This window comes from Takifugu rubripes, chromosome 21 (assembly GCF_901000725.2).
Source record: "Takifugu rubripes chromosome 21, fTakRub1.2, whole genome shotgun sequence".
NCBI classification, from domain to species: domain Eukaryota; kingdom Metazoa; phylum Chordata; class Actinopteri; order Tetraodontiformes; family Tetraodontidae; genus Takifugu; species Takifugu rubripes.
The window spans coordinates 468,363-488,349 of record NC_042305.1 but is presented as its reverse complement, the minus strand read 5'-3'; the positions used below and the strand labels follow the sequence as shown (position 1 = coordinate 488,349).

The following is a 19,987-nucleotide window of genomic DNA, read 5'->3' as shown; positions in this document are numbered from 1 at the left end:
AAAAAACTCAGGGACAAAATAAGAGGAGTATTTAAAAGGGAAAGAGAAACCGAACAACTCAGATGAGAAATAGTAATTGAAGGGGCAACATAGAGGGGAAATCAATTGGAGAGAGGAACAAAGAAAGAAATACCGGAAACACAAAGATTAAAATTAGGAAGTGGGAAAGGGAAAAAGCCGGGGACAATTTTATGTTAAGGCCCATAGGCCAACATAATCATTTTTCGATCAGCTTGCTTGAAGAAGGCCAACAAAGGCCGAAACGTAGCGCTCTGCTGATCACAGCTAAGGCCAGAGAGCCTAATTTTTTGAAACCCCACCACCTTAGGGTGGTGGATATTAACCTTTGGGATGGGGGTCTCTACCTGGGACCTCTTTAGATGGCCTGTGCATTGCTTTCCCAGGGGCTTCGCCCCAGGGGAAAGCCTAACCCTAAAACCTATCCCAGCCCGTGCCTCGGGAGGGACTGGGTAGAATGGCCCCCATCCAATTTTTAGAGCCCTATGGCTAACCCCCCACCTATCCTAACCCTAACCCAATTAGATATAACCCCAATCCCTAACCCCAACCCCTAACCTCAATCCCTAACCCTAACCCCTAACCCTAACCCTAACCCTCAATCCCTAACCCTAACCCCTAACCCTAACCCTAACCCCTAACCCTAACCCCTAACCCTAACCCAACCCTAACCCCTAACCCTAACCCCAACCCTAACCCTAACCCAACCCCTAACCCTAACCTCATTATTCAACCCTCTCCCTAGCTGGTACTGGATTCTAGATGGCCCATGGTCCTACTCTAATCCCAACCCACTTATTCTAACCCTAACTGATGCCCCCCATACCTAACCTGAACTAGTGCCCGCTGCATTTGACCCGTTTCTCAAACCCACATCAAAGTAGGCCCACTATAAATTAAGCCCCAAAGCGGAAAAAGGAGCCCTAACGAGTAGGCCCAGTATAAATTAAGCCCCCATGAGGGAGGAGCCGAAAAGACTAGGGGGGAGAAAACTAGAAAAGTACAGTGCCATATGGCCCAACGAGGCTAAGGGGAAAGACATAGGTATTGGGAGGCAAAAGGAAGGAGAGGGAGAAAGTGGGTTAAGGAAAGGAAGAGTATCAAGGAAATGTGGAGTGAAGAAACAGAAGGGGAAGAAGGATCAGAATAAAAGGAAGGGGGGCAAAGAAAGAAAGGGACACATAAAAATTAAAGACAAGAAATATTAAAAAGACAAACAGAAGAGGAGTATAAAAAGGGAAACAGAAATCCATCAAGAAACAGAGGGGAAGAAGGGAGAAGAACAAAAACAAGAGGCAAAATCCAAAAGAAGGGAAGGGAAATTTAAATTGAAAACTAAAAAACTCAGGGACAAAATAAGAGGAGTATTTAAAAGGGGAAAGAGAAACCGAACAACTCAGATTGGAAATAGAAATTGAAGGGACAACAGGGCAACATAGAGGGGAAATCAATTGGAGAGAGGAACAAAGAAAGAAACACCAGAAACAAAAAGATTAAAATTAGGAAGTGGGAAAGGGAAAAAAAGCAAGGGACAATTTTTTGCTATGGCCCTTAGGCCAACATAATCATTTTTCGATCAGCTGCCTGAAGAAGGCCAACAAAGGCCGAAACGTAGCTCAGCTGATCACAGCTAAGGCCAGAGAGCCTAATTTTTTGAAACCCCACCACCTTAGGGTGGTGGATATTAACCTTTGGGATGGGGGTCTCTGCCTGGGACCTCTTTAGATGGCCTGTGCATTGCTTTCCCAGGGGCTTCGCCCCAGGGGAAAGCCTAACCCTAAAACCTAACCTTGGTTTCCCCAGGTTCCCGACCCCACTGACCCCTGACCACTGACCCCTGACCCTAACCCTAACCTCAACCTCAAAACCATGTCTGAGAGTATTTGGTGAACAGTCTGAGATGATTTGGTGAACAGTCTGAGATGATTTGGTGAACAGTCTTAGATGATTTGGTGAACAGCCTGAGATGATTTGGTGAACAGTCCGAGATGATTTGGTGAACAGTCTGAGATGATTTGGTGAACAGTCCGAGATGATTTGGTGAACAGTCTGAGATGATTTGGTGAACAGTCCGAGATGATTTGGTGAACAGTCTGAGATGATTTGGTGAACAGTCTGAGATGATTTGGTGAACAGTCTTAGATGATTTGGTGAACAGTCTGAGAGTATTTGGTGAACAGCCTGAGATGATTTGGTGAACAGTCCGAGATGATTTGGTGAACAGTCTGAGAGGTGATGATGGTGGTGGTGGCGGTGAAGGTGGTGATGATGATGATGGTGATGATGATGGTGGTGATGATGATGGTGATGATGGTGGTGGTGGTGGTGAAGGTGGTGATGATGATGATGGTGGTGATGATGGTGGTGATGATGGTAGTGGTGGTGATGATGGTGGTGGTGGTGGTGAAGGTGGTGATGATGATGATGGTGATGATGATGGTGGTGATGATGATGGTGATGATGGTGGTGGTGATGATGATGATGATGATGGTGGTGATGATGATGATGATGGTGGTGATGATGGTGGTGGTGGTGGTGAAGGTGGTGATGATGATGATGGTGGTGATGATGGTGGTGATGATGATGGTGATGATGATGATGGTGATGATGGTGGTGGTGGTGGTGAAGGTGGTGATGATGATGATGGTGATGATGATGGTGGTGATGATGATGGTGATGATGATGGTGGTGATGATGATGATGATGATGATGGTGGTGATGATGGTGATGATGATGGTAGTGGTGATGATGGTGATGATGGTGGTGGTGATGATGATGGTGATGGTGATGATGGTGATGATGATGATGATGATGGTGGTGGTGATGATGATGGTGATGGTGATGATGGTGGTGATGGTGATGATGGTGGTGATGGTGATGATGGTGATGATGGTGGTGGTGGTGATGATGATGGTGATGATGATGGTGGTGATGATGGTGATGATAATGGTGATGATGATGGTGGTGATGATGGTGATGATGACGGTGATGATGATGATGATGGTGGTGGTGATGATGGTGATGATGACGGTGATGATGATGATGATGGTGGTGGTGATGGTGGTGATGATGATGATGATGATGGTGATGATAATGGTGATGATGATCATGGTGATGATGATGGTGGTGATGGTGGTGGTGATGATGACGGTGATGATGATGATGATGGTGGTGGTGATGATGGTGATGATGAGCTAGGGTTAGGGTTAGTAGTTATTACTACTACATTATTATTACCACTGCATCTACCATTACTGTTCCAACTACTATCATCAGAATCAGAATCAGAATCAGAAGAAGGTTTATTGCCATTGTTCATGTAATACACAGTATTACACAAACTAGGAATTTGTCGTGGTGTGCCGCTGCGACATTCAACATAACATTAGACATCAACACCACACTAGAATAAGATAAATAAAATAAAATAAGACTTATATACAGTATTTACATAAATAGTGAGTGGTGAGAAATAGTGCAGGTCCGTGAGGAGTAGTGTATTGTTCATGAGTCCGACTGGCTGCTGTTCATGGTGCTTAAGTGATAAGTCACTTGGTGTTCAGCAGCCTGATGGCAGAGGGGAAGAAGCTGTTAGTGTAGCGGGAGGTTCTGGTCCGAATGGACCGTAGTCTCCTGCCTGAGGGGAGGGGGGAAAACAGTCCGTGACCAGGGTGGGAAGGGTCGGCCGTGATCCGACCTGCACACCTCCGGGTTCTGGAGATATACAGGTCCTGGATGGATGGGAGCCTGCAGCCGATCACCTTCTCGGCAGCGCGCACGACGCGCTGCAGCCTCAGTCTGTCCCTGACGGTGATGGAGGAGGTGAGGATGGATTCGATGATGGCCGTATAAAACTGCGCCAACATCCTGGGAGGCAGATTGAGCTTCCTCAGCTTCCGTAGGAAGAACATCCTTTGCTGGGCCTTCTTGATGAGGGAGCTGATGGTTGGCTCCCACTTAAGGTCCCGGGTGATGGTGGTGCCCAGGAAGCGGAAGGAGTCCGTGATGGTGACGGGGGAGTCCATAAGGGCAAGGGGGGGCAAAGGGGCTGTAACTTTCCTGAAGTCCACAATCATCTCCACTGTCTTCTGAGCGTTCAGCTGCAGGTTGTTGTGTCCGCACCAGGACACCAGTCGAGCCACCTCCCTCCTGTAGGCAGTCTCATCGCCATTGGAGATGAGACCGATGAGGGTGGTGTCATCCGCAAACTTGATCAGTTTGACAGACTGGTGGCTTGAGGTGCAGCAGTTAGTGTACAGGGAGAAGAGCAGGGGGGAAGGACACAGCCCTGGGGTGATCCGGTGCTGATGGTGACGGAGTCGGAGACAGTCTTCCCCAGCCGCACATGCTGCCTCCGATCCGTCAGGAAGTGAGTGATCCACCTGCAGAGGGAGGCAGGCACACTAAGCTGGGACAGCTGGTCCTGTAGCAGAGCGGGGCGGATGGTGTTGAACGCAGAGCTGAAGTCCACGAACAGGATCCTCGCGTAGGTTCCCGGGGAGTCCAGATGCTGCAGGATGGAGTGAAGGGCCAGGTTGACCGCGTCGTCCACAGATCTGTTGGCTCTGTAGGCGAACTGCAGTGGATCCAGGAGGGGGGTGGTGATGGACTTGAGGTGTGGCAGGATCAGGCGCTCTAAGGACTTCATGACTACAGAGGTGAGCGCCACAGGTCTGTAGTCGTTAAGCCCAGTGATCCGTGGCTTCTTGGGGACAGGGACGATGGTTGAGGTTTTGAGGCAGGCTGGCACCTGGCACGACTCCAGGGAGGAGTTGAAGATGTCTGTGAAGACAGGAGTCAGCTCCTCTGCGCAGTGCCTCAGGGTGGAGGGAGACACGCCGTCCGGGCCAGGGGCCTTGCGCGGGTTCAGCCTGGCGAACTGCCTGCGCACATCCTGCTCACTGATGGTGATCATTATTACTACTGTAGCTACAACTGTTATTACTACCAGTGTGTATCCTCCCACTGACTACCAGTGTTGCTACTGTTATTACTACTACTGTTATTACTGTTACAACTATCATTATTACTACTGTAGCTACAACTATTATTACTACCAGTGTTGTTACTGTTATTACTGCTACTGCTATTACTGTTACAACTACTATCATTATTACTACTGTAGCTACAACTATTATTACTACCAGTGTTACTAGTTATTACTACTACTGTTATTACTATTACAACTACTACCATTATTACTACTGTAGCTACAACTATTATTACTACCAGTGTTGCTACTGTTATTACTACTACTGTTATTACTATTACAACTACTATCATTATTACTACTGTAGCTACAACTATTATTACTTCCACTGTTACTCTATTACTATTATTACTACACTGTTACTATTATTACTACAATTAGTATTAATACTACCTCTTCTGCTACGATTATAACTGCTATTGTTCCTGCTACTGTTATTATTACTACTATTATTACTACCTCTTCTGCTACTATTATAACTACTATCCTCATTGCTACTGTTACTATTACTACTATTATTACTACCTCTTCTGCTACTATTATAACTACTATCCTCATTGCTACTATTACTATTACTACTATTATTACTACCTCTTCTGCTACTATTATAACTACTATCCTCATTGCTACTGTTACTATTACTACTATTATTACTACCTCTTCTGCTACTATTATAACTGCTATTGTTCTTACTAGTTACTCTTACTATTATTACTACCTCTTCTGCTACTATTATAACTACTATCCTCATTGCTACTGTTACTATTACTACTATTATTACTACCCCTTCTGCTACTATTATAACTACTATCCTCATTGCTACTGTTACTATTACTACTATTATAACTACCTCTTCTGCTACTATTATAACTACTATCCTCATTGCTACTGTTACTATTACTACTATTATTACTACCTCTTCTGCTACTATTATAACTACTATCCTCATTGCTACTGTTACTATTACTACTATTATTACTACCTCTTCTGCTACTATTATAACTACTATCCTCATTGCTACTGTTCCTATTACTACTATTATACTACCTCTTCTGCTACTATTATAACTACTATCCTCATTGCTACTGTTACTATTACTACTATTATTACTACCTCTTCTGCTACTATTATAACTACTATCCTCATTGCTACTGTTCCTATTACTACTATTATTACTACCTCTTCTGCTACTATTATAACTACTATCCTCATTGCTACTGTTCCTATTACTACTATTATTACTACCCTCTTCTGCTACTATTATAACTACTATCCTCATTGCTACTGTTACTATTACTACTATTATAACTACCTCTTCTGCTACTATTATAACTACTATCCTCATTGCTACTGTTCCTATTACTACTATTATTACTACCTCTTCTGCTACTATTATAACTACTATCCTCATTGCTACTGTTACTATTACTACTATTATAACTACCTCTTCTGCTACTATTATAACTACTATCCTCATTGCTACTGTTACTATTACTACTATTATTACTACCTCTTCTGCTACTATTATAACTACTATCCTCATTGCTACTGTTACTATTACTACTATTATTACTACCTCTTCTGCTACTATTATAACTACTATCCTCATTGCTACTGTTCCTATTACTACTATTATTACTACCTCTTCTGCTACTATTATAACTACTATCCTCATTGCTACTGTTCCTATTACTACTATTATTACTACCTCTTCTGCTACTATTATAACTACTATCCTCATTGCTACTGTTACTATTACTACTATTATTACTACCTCTTCTGCTACTATTATAACTACTATCCTCATTGCTACTGTTCCTATTACTACTATTATTACTACCTCTTCTGCTACTATTATAACTACTATCCTCATTGCTACTGTTACTATTACTACTATTATACTACCTCTTCTGCTACTATTATAACTACTATCCTCATTGCTACTGTTACTATTACTACTATTATTACTACCTCTTCTGCTACTATTATAACTACTATCCTCATTGCTACTGTTCCTATTACTACTATTATTACTACCTCTTCTGTTACTATTATAACTACTATCCTCATTGCTACTGTTACTATTACTACTATTATAACTACCTCTTCTGCTACTATTATAACTACTATCCTCATTGCTACTGTTACTATTACTACTATTATTACTACCTCTTCTGCTACTATTATAACTACTATCCTCATTGCTACTGTTCCTATTACTACTATTATTACTACCTCTTCTGTTACTATTATAACTACTATCCTCATTGCTACTGTTCCTATTACTACTATTATTACTACCTCTTCTGCTACTATTATAACTACTATCCTCATTGCTACTGTTACTATTACTACTATTATTACTACCTCTTCTGCTACTATTATAACTACTATCCTCATTGCTACTGTTACTATTACTACTATTATTACTACCTCTTCTGCTACTATTATAACTACTATCCTCATTGCTACTGTTCCTATTACTACTATTATTACTACCTCTTCTGTTACTATTATAACTACTATCCTCATTGCTACTGTTACTACTATACACTACTGTCGTTGCTATTACTATTACTATCACAGTGAGTAGTAATATCATGAGACGCCAGGTGATGCCAGTGTGCAGGTGACCTGCTGACTGTAGGAAGGGCTCAGGAGCTCCACATCCAGCATCTTCCAGATCAATGAGAGCCTTTTAAGGTGGGCAGCCTGAGACTCACCTGTGCAGCCATCATGTCGTCTTACACCTGTGAGCTGGACGGCTAAAGCGCTGCTGTTCTATCTGCGTTTTGTCTGTGTTTCACCTGTGTTTCACTTGTTTTGCCTGTGTTTCACTTTTGTTTCCAATGTGTTTCACCTGTTTCGTCTGTGTTTCACTTTTGTTTCGTCTGTGTTTCACTTGTTTTCCCTGTGTTTCGTCTGTGTTTTACTTGTGTTTTGGCTGTGTTTCCCATGTTTCACCTGTGTTTCGCCTGTGTTTCACCTGTTTCCTCTGTCTTTCACCTGTTTCACCCGTGTTTCACTTGTGTTTCCCGTGTTTTGCCCGTGTTTCGCCTGTGTTTCCCCTGTTTCCCCTGTGTTTCGCCCGTGTTTCCCCTGTGTTTCGCCCGTGTTTCGCGTGTTTCGCCCGTGTTTCCCCTGTGTTTCACCCGTGTTTCCCCTGTGTTTCGCCTGTGTTTCGCCCGTGTTTCGCCCGTGTTTCCCCTGTCTTTCACCTGTGTTTCCCCTGTGTTTCACCCGTGTTTCACTTGTCTTTCACCTGTGTTTCGCCCGTGTTTCCCCTGTGTTTCGCCCGTGTTTCGCCTGTGTTTCGCCCGTGTTTCCCCTGTCTTTCACCTGTGTTTCCCCTGTGTTTCACCCGTGTTTCACTTGTCTTTCACCTGTGTTTCGCCCGTGTTTACCCTGTGTTTCCCCTGTGTTTCGCCCGTGTTTCGCCTGTGTTTCGCCCGTGTTTCCCCTGTCTTTTCACCTGTGTTTCCCCTGTGTTTCACCCGTGTTTCACTTGTCTTTCACCTGTGTTTCGCCCGTGTTTCCCCTGTGTTTCGCCCGTGTTTACCCTGTGTTTACCCTGTGTTTCGCCCGTGTTTCCCGTGTTTACCCTGTGTTTCCCCTGTGTTTCGCCCGTGTTTCCCCTGTGTTTCGCCCGTGTTTCGCCTGTGTTTCGCCCGTGTTTCGCTCGTGTTTCCCCTGTGTTTCGCCTGTGTTTCGCTCGTGTTTCCCCTGTGTTTCGCCTGTGTTTCGCCTGTTTCACCTGTGTTTCGCTCGTGTTTCGCCCGTGTTTCGCTCGTGTTTCCCCTGTGTTTCGCCTGTGTTTCACCTGTGTTTCGCTCGTGTTTCCCCTGTGTTTCGCCTGTGTTTCACCTGTGTTTCGCTCGTGTTTCCCCTGTGTTTCGCCCGTGTTTCCCCTGTGTTTCGCCCGTGTTTCCCCTGTGTTTCCCCTGTGTTTCGCCCGTGTTTCGCCTGTGTTTGGCCTCATGGTCAGAGCCCAGACAGCAGCTGCTAACGTCCCCCATGGTGAGGAGGCTGTGGCGGCTGTTGCTACCAGGAAACGCTGGCCTGGCTGATATGAGCGTCTGTGCGACCGTTGCTGGTTCCAGATACAGGATCAGCACCCGCTGGGAGGCCCACGTCCCTGGAGGAGCAGGTTGGAGGTCCAGAGGAGTGTGATGAAGGTCAGGAGACCAAGAATGAGAAGGATGCTTCCAGATGATAGAAATGTTTATTTCTGTGACTTCAGCTGTGGTTGTCCACGTGCATGCTAACGATGGTGCTAACGGGCTCCTCACTACTGTCCAGACCTCAGCTCATAAAGTGTCCGTATAAAGCTCAGTGGCCCCGGGGCTCCAGAGTTCCTGCACCATCGGCAGGCTGAAGACGCACCGCTGAAGGAGAAACGGACCCGACGATTCAGTCCATTTGTCCGCTAAGCTCAGGAAATTCAAAGGAAAACAAGCCGTCACAACTGTTCAAAGATCTGTGGTGTCAACACTTCCTGGAGTCTGCTGCAGACGTATTTACACAGGGTGTGTGTGTGTGTGTGGGTGTGTGTGTGGGCGCAGGGAGAGCACAGCGCCACCTGCTGACAGCGGGACGAGTCGCAGACAGCGACTTTCCTGAGAGACGACAGCGAGGCCACAGGAACCGCCAAGGTTCCTGCCCCAAGGACCCAGCAGCAGCCATGCATGAGCCCAGCAGCAAACATTCCCAAGGTCAAAGGTCACGCCAAGGTCAAACAACACCAATCCCGGTCCAGAGTGGTCCTGTTCTGGGTTCTGAACCGGACTGGTTCCGTCCGCTGAAAACAAAGTTACAGAGGTCGACGACGGTGTTTGAGACACAGGCGGGAAACAGCCGTTGCCACGGCAGCAGGTTTCCAGGTGGCAGAAGCGCGTTAGGCGGGTTACATACGGGTCACATACATCAGCGCGGGCTCGGCCCGTTCCAGAGACCCACATCAAAGCCTTTGAAGTTCTTTCTACAGCAGCTCTAAATGCACACGGACGCTGGGTTTAATATCAACTCATGCATAGAGGAACAGCGGGGAGAACATGGAGGCGACATCAGGAGGGTTCAGGTGCTGCACGCAGGCAGGTTCAGGTGCTGCACGCAGGCAGGTTCAGGTGCTGCACGCAGGCAGGTTCAGGTGCTGCACGCAGGCAGGTTCAGGTGCTGCACGCAGGCAGGTTCAGGTGCTGCACGCAGGCAGGTTCAGGAACCATTAAAACCACATTTCTTTAAAAAAACATAACAACAACATAAAAGCCAAACCCAGAAAGAGGAAGCTGGATCTGTGAAAGCTCTGCTGGTTCCTCACTAAATATCTGCACTAACAGGAACCAGTCAGAGCGGGGGGGCTGGTCCCAGTCGGTCCTGACTCAGCTTCCTGCTGCTGCTCTGTCCAGCCAACAGGTCGGATCAAACACGGAAGTGCTGCACGCGGAAGCTCCTCCCGTCCTGGTCTACTTATGGAACCGCTGAAAGTACAGTGTGGAATCATCAAAGAGGGGGTTCTTCACCTCCATCTCCCCAGTCTGAGGACACACAGATGTTGGTGTTAGCACTGAGCTGGGGAGGGAAACGCTCCAACATGAAAGGTCAAATGTTGCCTGAGGGACAGATTCACTGGGACTCACGGGCGCCAGTCCTGGACACTCGTACACGGTGAAATCTCCATCTTCGTTCTCCTCATCCGTTGAGGCTCCAGAGTCAGGAACCTTGGGCTCATCTCTGTGTCTGCAGAAGGTCACAGCCATGAAGTCAGAGAGCTTCAGAGAGGGTTAGGGTTAGGGTTAGAGGGTTAGGGTTAGGGTTAGGGCTAGGGTTGGGTTAGGGTTAGAGGGTTAGAGGGTTAGGGTTAGAGGGTTAGAGGGTTAGGGTTAGGGTTAGGGCTAGGGTTGGGTTAGGGTTAGAGGGTTAGGGTTAGAGGGTTAGAGGGTTAGGGTTAGAGGGTTAGGGTTGGGTTAGGGTTAGAGGGTTAGGGTTAGAGGGTTAGGGTTAGGGTTAGGGCTAGGGTTGGGTTAGGGTTAGAGGGTTAGGGTTAGAGGGTTAGAGGGTTAGGGTTAGAGGGTTAGGGTTGGGTTAGGGTTAGAGGGTTAGGGTTAGAGGGTTAGGGTTAGAGGGTTAGGGTTAGAGGGTTAGGGTTAGGGTTAGGGTTAGGGTTGGGTTAGGGTTAGAGGGTTAGGGTTAGAGGGTTAGAGGGTTAGGGTGAGGGGGGTTAGGGTTAGAGGGTTAGGGTGAGGGTTAGGGTTAGAGGGTTAGGGTTAGAGGGTTAGGGTTAGGGTTAGGGTTAGAGGGTTAGGGTGAGGGTTAGGGGTTAGGGTTAGGGTTAGAGGGTTAGGGTTAGAGGGTTAGGGTGAGGGTTAGGGTTAGAGGGCTAGAGGGTTAGGGTGAGGGGGTTAGGGTTAGAGGGTTAGGGTGAGGGGGGTTAGGGTTAGGGTTAGGGTTAGAGGGTTAGGGTGAGGGGGGTTAGGGTTAGGGTTAGGGGGGGTTAGGGTTAGAGGGTTAGGGTGAGGGGGGTTAGGGTTAGAGGGTTAGGGTTAGGGTGAGGGGGTTAGGGTTAGAGGGTTAGGGTGAGGGGGGTTAGGGTTAGGGTTAGAGGGTTAGGGTGAGGGGGTTAGGGTGAGGGTTAGGGTTAGGGGGTTAGGGTGAGGGTTAGGGTTAGGGGTTAGGGTTAGAGGGTTAGGGTGAGGGTTAGGGTTAGAGGGTTAGGGTTAGAGGGTTAGGGTGAGGGGGGTTAGGGTTAGGGTTAGGGTTAGAGGGTTAGGGTGAGGGGGGTTAGGGTTAGGGGGGGTTAGGGTTAGAGGGTTAGGGTGAGGGTTAGGGTTAGGGTGAGGGGGTTAGGGTGAGGGTTAGGGTTAGAGGGTTAGGGTGAGGGGGGGTTAGGGTTAGAGGGTTAGGGTGAGGGTTAGGGGTTAAGGTTAGGGTTAGAGGGTTAGGGTTAGAGGGTTAGGGTGAGGGTCAGGGTTAGAGGGTTAGGGGTTAGGGTTAGAGGGTGAGGGTTAGGGTGAGGGTTAGGGGTTAGGGGTTAGGGTTAGGGAGGTGCACACAGGCTGGGGGCACCTACTTCTCCATGGAGAGCATCTGCTGCTTCTGGTGCTGGTAGTGGAACATCTGGGCGCTGTGGGCCAACCTCTTGTCCCCTGGCTGGAGGCAGAAGGAACATGACATGATCTTCCCCATTCATGTGCTCATTCCACCAAACCAGCCCGTCAGCATGTTCCCGTGCTCGGTCACAGGACAGCTAACAACAGAACCTGTTCCTGCTAGTGTGACTGAGGTTGGACTGTAGTTAGCTTAGCATTGCTCTGGTTAAAGTGGGGAGGGACACCAAGAGGGCTCCAGCAACTGGTGGGTGGGGCCTATCACAGAGGGGGTGTGGTCTATTCCAGAGAGGCTGGGGGATGATCTTTAGTTAAAGGTAGATGTTTACAGTCTGTCGTTGACACTGGAACTAAGGAGGTTAATCAATAACTACGTTAATTGTTCACAACAAACCAGCTAGCTAGAAGTGAATTTCTCTTTATTTCATTTGTAGCATCTGTTCAATATTCCAGAAACATTAAATTAGTCAGTTTAACTGCACGTTAATTTTGTGAAACTATTAACGTTTCAATCCCTCAGATCAATCGTCAGCGGGTTAGGGTTAGCGGGGCGTGGCCTATTCCAGGGGGTAGGGGCTGACCACAACGGGGCGTGGCCTATCCCAGGGGGTGTGACCTACTCCGGGGGTGGGTCCTGTCACGGTGGGTGTGGCCTATTTCAGAGGGTAGGGGCTGTCATGGTGGGGTGTGGCCTACCACAGGGGGTGGGGCCTGCTATGGTGGGGTGTGGCCTACCACAGGGGGTGGGGCCTGTCATAGTGGGGTGTGGCCTATATCAGGGGGTGTGGTCTATTCCAGAGGGTGGGTGCAGCCCAGATGTGACCCCAGCAGTTCTGTTACCGAGTCCACATGATCATGCTAGCACCACTAGCCTTCTGATCTGGTGGATTTTGATTGGTTGATCTCACCATAATCATCCCAGCTTTTTTTCTCTGCTCGTGTCTGTGACCCGGTGACGGTGTTCCAGGTAGCTGCTCTCAGGTCCCCACACCAGGACTTGGACTCTGCCCCCCCCCCCCCTCACACACGTCTGCATGCACGCTAAGCCCTCCCCCAACCATCTTATTGAGGATTGGCTGGTTTCTTCATGTTTTGATGCACAACCTGTCCCCCTTTGATTTGGTTCTTTGACATTTATGAGCTGGTGTATTTAGGGGCTGGTAGCTAGCAGAGCTAAAGGAGGTGGTGAGGATTAGAGTTCAGAATTCAGGATTTTTTACTCACCAAGCTGTCGAACGTGGGGGCCCCCATCAGTCCGTAGACAGGGTAATCCATCTTCTGGGTGAGATGCACACCTCTCTGAAGGCTGCAGACATAGTTAGTCCGTATCAGGCTCAGAACGTTAGCAACAGACTGGAAGAGTGAAGCCTCCAGGGAGGAAAGTCGGAGCTTACCGGACCCAGCAGGCTCCTGCCACCACCAGAGCCACGGACCCGGCGATGATGAGGACGCTGCTCATGACTGAGAAGAAGAGCAGGCAGACAGTTAGAGGCAGAGAGTGCTGCTCAGCTCTGCCATCGGGAGACATGGTCAGAGTGAGGGGGAAGACGGAGCAGCATGGGCGTGGAGACGGTCGGCTCAGCTCAAAAGCCTCTTTCAGCACAGCCGGAATAAATCTGTGGTCGGTCCCAAGATCTCAGAATCCAGCAGTCACAAAAGCAACATTTTACTCAGAACCATGAGCCAGAAGGTCTCCTCAGCTACATCTGAAGGAGACCTTAAATCAGGAGGGACTCAGCTCAGGCCTGATGATGGGTTAGTTAGGGTTAGTTACCCACAGTGGGTCCTTCATAAATGGACTGAGCGACAGGAAGAACTCACTGATAAAGACGTTGTTGTTGGGGGGGTAGGGCAGGATGACAGGAGCACTGAGCAGATCGGGGGTGGTGTTGTTCGTCGTTCCGGCTGGATTCACGCTGGGAACGGGGACGCTGTGGCTCCGAGGCCGCTCCGTGGGGGCCGCAGGGCTGGATTCTGGTCTGGAGGGATCCTGTGGGACCGCTGCAGATGGAAACCCACAAGACACATTGTGTAATAAATGACAGCTGGCATGAAAGCAGAAGCCTTCCCAGTACCAAAGCAGTACCAAAGCAGTACCAAAGCAGTACCAAACAGTACCAAAGCAGTACCAAACAGTACCAAACAGTACCAAAGCAGTACCAAACAGTACCAAAGCAGTACCAAAGCAGTACCAAAGCGGTACCAAACAGTACCAAAGCAGTACCAAACAGTACCAAAGCAGTACCAAAGCGGTACCAAAGCGGTACCAAACAGTACCAAAGCAGTACCAAACAGTACCAAAGCAGTACCAAAGCAGTACCAAACAGTACCAAACAGTACCAAAGCAGTACCAAACAGTACCAAAGCAGTACCAAACAGTACCAAACAGTACCAAACAGTACCAAAGCAGTACCAAACAGTACCAAAGCAGTACCAAAGCAGTACCAAACAGTACCAAAGCAGTACCAAACAGTACCAAAGCAGTACCAAAGCAGTACCAAAGCAGTACCAAAGCAGTACCAAACAGTACCAAAGCAGTACCAAAGCAGTACCAAAGCAGTACCAAAGCAGTACCAAACAGTACCAAAGCAGTACCAAACAGTACCAAAGCAGTACCAAAGCAGTACCAAACAGTACCAAAGCAGTACCAAACAGTACCAAACAGTACCAAAGCAGTACCAAACAGTACCAAAGCGGTACCAAAGCGGTACCAAAGCAGTACCAAAGCAGTACCAAACAGTACCAAAGCAGTACCAAACAGTACCAAACAGTACCAAAGCAGTACCAAACAGTACCAAACAGTACCAAAGCAGTACCAAACAGTACCAAACAGTACCAAAGAAGTACCAAACAGTACCAAACAGTACCAAACAGTACCAAACAGTACCAAAGCAGTACCAAAGCGGTACCAAAGAGTACCAAAGCGGTACCAAAGCAGTACCAAAGCAGTACCAAACAGTACCAAAGCAGTACCAAACAGTACCAAACAGTACCAAAGCAGTACCAAAGCGGTACCAAAGAGTACCAAAGCAGTACCAAACAGTACCAAAGCAGTACCAAACAGTACCAAAGCAGTACCAAACAGTACCAAAGCAGTACCAAAGAGTACCAAAGAGTACCAAAGCAGTACCAAACAGTACCAAAGCAGTACCAAACAGTACCAAACAGTACCAAAGCAGTACCAAAGCAGTACCAAAGAGTACCAAAGCAGTACCAAACAGTACCAAAGCAGTACCAAACAGTACCAAACAGTACCAAAGCAGTACCAAACAGTACCAAACATTACCAAAGCAGTACCAAACAGTACCAAAGCAGTACCAAAGAGTACCAAAGCAGTACCAAACAGTACCAAACAGTACCAAAGCAGTACCAAACAGTACCAAACAGTACCAAAGCAGTACCAAAGCAGTACCAAAGAGTACCAAAGCAGTACCAAACAGTACCAAAGCAGTACCAAACAGTACCAAACAGTACCAAAGCAGTACCAAACAGTACCAAAGCAGTACCAAACAGTACCAAAGAGTACCAAAGCAGTACCTGGCACTTTGGAGATGGTTCTCTGCTCACTGATGACAGCAGACAGCAGGTCGATCTCCTCATCCAGTTCAGGGAACCTGCTGACCATACCTAGAAGAAAAGCCATCTTTATCAGAACATACAGCATGTGGTCCATCTCCAGGCCCAGGCCTCAGGTTCTGGGGGGGTCTGACGCCAGTCTGGGGGTCCCGGGTCCTGGTGCTTCCTTGACCTTCAACATCTGCTCTTGCACCCTCAACATGTGTCACGTCCTGATACAAACATGTTGGTCACATGATGCCTCCATCACATCGCCCCCATGTGGCGGGAACGGCAACAGCAGGCAGCAGCGTCTGTATGTGTGTGTGTGTGTGTATCTGTGTGTGTCTGCATGTATGTGTGAGTTTGTGTGTGTATATCTGAGTGTGTGTGTATGCTTGTATCTATGTGTGTGTGTCTGTATCTGTGTGTCTGTGTATGTATCTATGTGTGTGTGTGTGTGTGTGTGTGTGTGTCTGTATCTGTGTGTCTGTGTCCGTGTTTGTGTTTGTGTCTGTGTTTATGTGTGTGTGTATCTATGTGTGTGTGTGTGTCTGTATCTGTGTGTCTGTGTATGTGTCCGTGTTTGTGTGTGTGTGCATGTGTGTCTGTGTATGTGTCCGTGTTTGTGTGTGTCTGTGTTTATGTGTGTGTGTGTGTGTGTGCATGTGTGTGTGAAGCAGCTCTGAACAGACTCACCGTGACTGGGGTGAGCGGGCCGAGGGGTCGGCCTCCTCCTGACCACACAGCGCCCCCTGCTGGTCTCCACCAGAGGGTACAGGCAGGGGCCACACTGGGAGCTGCCAGGCTGGCAGAAGTGGCGTCCTGCCCGGGCACAGTCCAGGCTGCGGGGACACCCTGGGGACCCTGGGGACCCTGGACACAGGGGACAATGCATCACCCCACCTTCATCACCCCACCTTCATCAGCCCACCTTCATCACGCCCACCTTCATCAGCCCACCTTCATCACGCCCACCTTCATCACCCCACCTTCATCACCCCACCTTCATCAGCCCACCTTCATCACCCCCACCTTCATCACCCCACCTTCATCAGCCCACCTTCATCAGCCCACCTTCATCACCCCCACCTTCATCACCCCCACCTTCATCACCCCACCTTCATCACACCCACCTTCATCAGCCCACCTTCATCACCCCACCTTCATCACCCCACCTTCATCACGCCCACCTTCATCACCCCCACCTTCATCACCCCACCTTCATCACCCCACCTTCATCACCCCACCTTCATCACCCCACCTTCATCACGCCCACCTTCATCACGCCCACCTTCATCAGCCCACCTTCATCAGCCCACCTTCATCACCCCACCTTCATCACGCCCACCTTCATCACGCCCACCTTCATCAGCCCACCTTCATCAGCCCACCTTCATCACGCCCACCTTCATCACGCCCACCTTCATCAGCCCACCTTCATCACGCCCACCTTCATCACCCCCACCTTCATCACCCCACCTTCATCACGCCCCACCTTCATCACGCCCACCTTCATCAGCCCACCTTCATCAGCCCACCTTCATCACGCCCACCTTCATCACCCCACCTTCATCACCCCACCTTCATCACACCCACCTTCATCACCCCACCTTCATCACCCCCACCTTCATCAGCCCACCTTCATCACGCCCACCTTCATCACCCCACCTTCATCACGCCCACCTTCATCACCCCACCTTCATCACCCCACCTTCCTCACCCCCACCTTCATCAGCCCACCTTCATCACCCCACCTTCATCACCCCACCTTCATCACCCCACCTTCATCACGCCACCTTCATCACCCCACCTTCATCACCCCACCTTCATCACGCCCACCTTCATCACCCCACCTTCATCACGCCCACCTTCATCACCCCACCTTCATCACCCCACCTTCATCAGCCCACCTTCATCACCCCACCTTCATCACCCCACCTTCATCACGCCCACCTTCATCAGCCCACCTTCATCACCCCACCTTCCTCACCCCACCTTCATCACCCCACCTTCATCACGCCCCACCTTCATCAGCCCACCTTCATCACCCCACCTTCCTCACCCCCACCTTCATCACGCCCACCTTCATCACCCCACCTTCATCAGCCCACCTTCATCACACCCACCTTCATCACCCCACCTTCATCACCCCCACCTTCATCACGCCCACCTTCATCACCCCACCTTCATCACCCCACCTTCATCACACCCACCTTCATCACCCCACCTTCATCAGCCCACCTTCATCACGCCCACCTTCATCACCCCACCTTCATCACGCCCACCTTCATCACCCCACCTTCATCACCCCACCTTCATCACCCCACCTTCCTCACCCCCACCTTCATCAGCCCACCTTCATCACCCCACCTTCATCACCCCACCTTCATCACCCCACCTTCATCACGCCACCTTCATCACCCCACCTTCATCACCCCACCTTCATCACCCCACCTTCATCACCCCCACCTTCATCAGCCCACCTTCATCACCCCACCTTCATCACCCCACCTTCATCACCCCCACCTTCATCACCCCACCTTCATCACCCCCACCTTCATCACCCCACCTTCATCACCCCACCTTCCTCACCCCCACCTTCATCACGCCCACCTTCATCACGCCCACCTTCATCACCCCACCTTCATCACCCCACCTTCATCACGCCCACCTTCATCACGCCCACCTTCATCACCCCACCTTCCTCACCCCCACCTTCATCACGCCCACCTTCATGGGGATCACGATTAGCTGCAGCTCTCCACCCTTTGTTTCACACCTCCCTTCTCTCTGGCTGGATCCTGGACAGCGGTTGCTATGGCGACTGCTATTGCAACCACAGAGGTATGACATCACTGAGGGTGAGTCATCACACAGATACACAAGTCAAGGATGGCAGGGTTGTGAGCTAAATAAGCCACGCTAGTGGTCTCACTCTCTCTCACACACACACACACACACACACACACACACACACACACCTGTTGATCATGCTACCGTTGACGATACTTGTTTAACCAGAAGACAACAAATGTCAGGCTGCTAGTCACCAACACTCAGCGCTGATGAAGCCACACAAGCTACGCTAAGCTAAGCTAAGCTAACGGTGTGAGCTGCAGAAACAAGCGATCCTGAGCCTCATCCATGAGAAAACGACGACACCTCTCACAGCATCCAGCCACCACATGTTCTCCTCGAGTCAGTTTCCTAGCAACCTCTGCTCCGCATCCCCTCCAACCAGAGCAACAACCTCATCTTTGTCCTCACCAGACTGATGTTGCAGCACCACCCTCACACCAGGGTGGTGCTGCAGTCACACACCTGCACCATCACCTGAGACACACCATCGGACACAACCGGCCCCGTTTCTGTGGTTTCCATGGCAGCGGGGCTGCAACAGGGATGTTTTGGTGGAGACAGACCCACCTATTATTAGCCTAAAGGGTGTGTGTGCGTGAGTGTGTGTGAGTGTGTGTGTGAGTGAGTGTGTGTGTGAGTGAGTGTGTGTGAGAAGGCATCAGCGTCACACAGCTCTTCAGCTCTGACAGCTGGAGTGTGTGTGAGACAACAAGCAGCTCGACACTGGGAAATCTCCCTGTTCCAGTTGGGTCTCCCAGATAAACCCGCGGGTCACTGGTGCCCCAGTGTGGGTCGGTGGTGGGACCAGTAACGGGCCCGAAGGAGAGGCGCAATCAACCACATCTAAAGTCAAAGTCACGCACTGGTTTTAGCTTTGGATTCTAGTTTAAAGCTCTGAAACACAACAAGACACTAAAATCACGTCCAGGTGCTGGAAACTGGCCCAGTTGGTTAGACCGGAGGACCTGCTGGGACCGGTTCTGACAACAGCTGGTTCTGGTTCTGACAACAGATGAGTGAGTCCAACCACAGTCTGGTGAGCTGGCCTCGTGCTCCAGTGTGGACGGAGCCGGTTGGCCCGAACCCTAACCCAGCCAGTCACGGCTCGCGAGGCACCTCCTTACCTGTCAGACAGGTGCTCAGCGTCAACAGGGCCGCAAGCACCGCAGCGCGGCCGAGCGGGGCCCGCATCCCGACCACGGCACCGACGAGCGACGGGGGACGCGGAGGCCGACAGAGGAGACGCCGGAGCAGGATGAGGAGCAGGCGGCGACCAAGGAGCGTCGGTGCTGCTCATTCCTCCATCCCTGATGCTCGGAGAACAGAGGGTCCGGTGACGCAGCGCAGATCGAAACAAGGACTAATCCAGAACCTCAATCCAGATCCTCAGTCCAGATCCTCAGTCCTACTGGCGACCTGCAACAACATGGATGCGCACCGACGCCTGGCTGCCTGATTA

The 19,987-nt window shown here is 49.4% G+C and overlaps 1 protein-coding gene across 4 annotated transcripts; it reads right to left on the bottom strand.

The window, feature by feature from the left end:
- Nucleotides 1-9,211: 9,211 nt before the first annotated feature.
- Nucleotides 9,212-19,984, bottom strand: npdc1b (neural proliferation, differentiation and control, 1b). Of its 4 annotated transcripts, none has more exons than XM_029829650.1 (9): nucleotides 19,653-19,982; nucleotides 16,366-16,542; nucleotides 15,649-15,738; nucleotides 13,933-14,112; nucleotides 13,506-13,572; nucleotides 13,336-13,417; nucleotides 12,075-12,154; nucleotides 10,645-10,744; nucleotides 9,212-10,485 (listed from the first exon to the last, which is right to left on the bottom strand). In XM_029829650.1, the coding sequence occupies exons 1-9, from the start codon at nucleotides 19,717-19,719 to the stop codon at nucleotides 10,471-10,473; spliced, it is 858 nt and encodes a 285-aa protein (XP_029685510.1). In that variant the 5' UTR covers nucleotides 19,720-19,982; the 3' UTR covers nucleotides 9,212-10,470. The 4 variants fall into 4 exon arrangements, with proteins under 4 accessions (XP_029685510.1, XP_029685508.1, XP_029685509.1 ...); XM_029829648.1 differs by having other exon boundaries at nucleotides 9,212-10,542; nucleotides 19,653-19,978; XM_029829649.1 differs by having other exon boundaries at nucleotides 9,212-10,542; nucleotides 16,366-16,533; nucleotides 19,653-19,976.
- Between the last annotated feature and the right edge of the window lie 3 nt (nucleotides 19,985-19,987).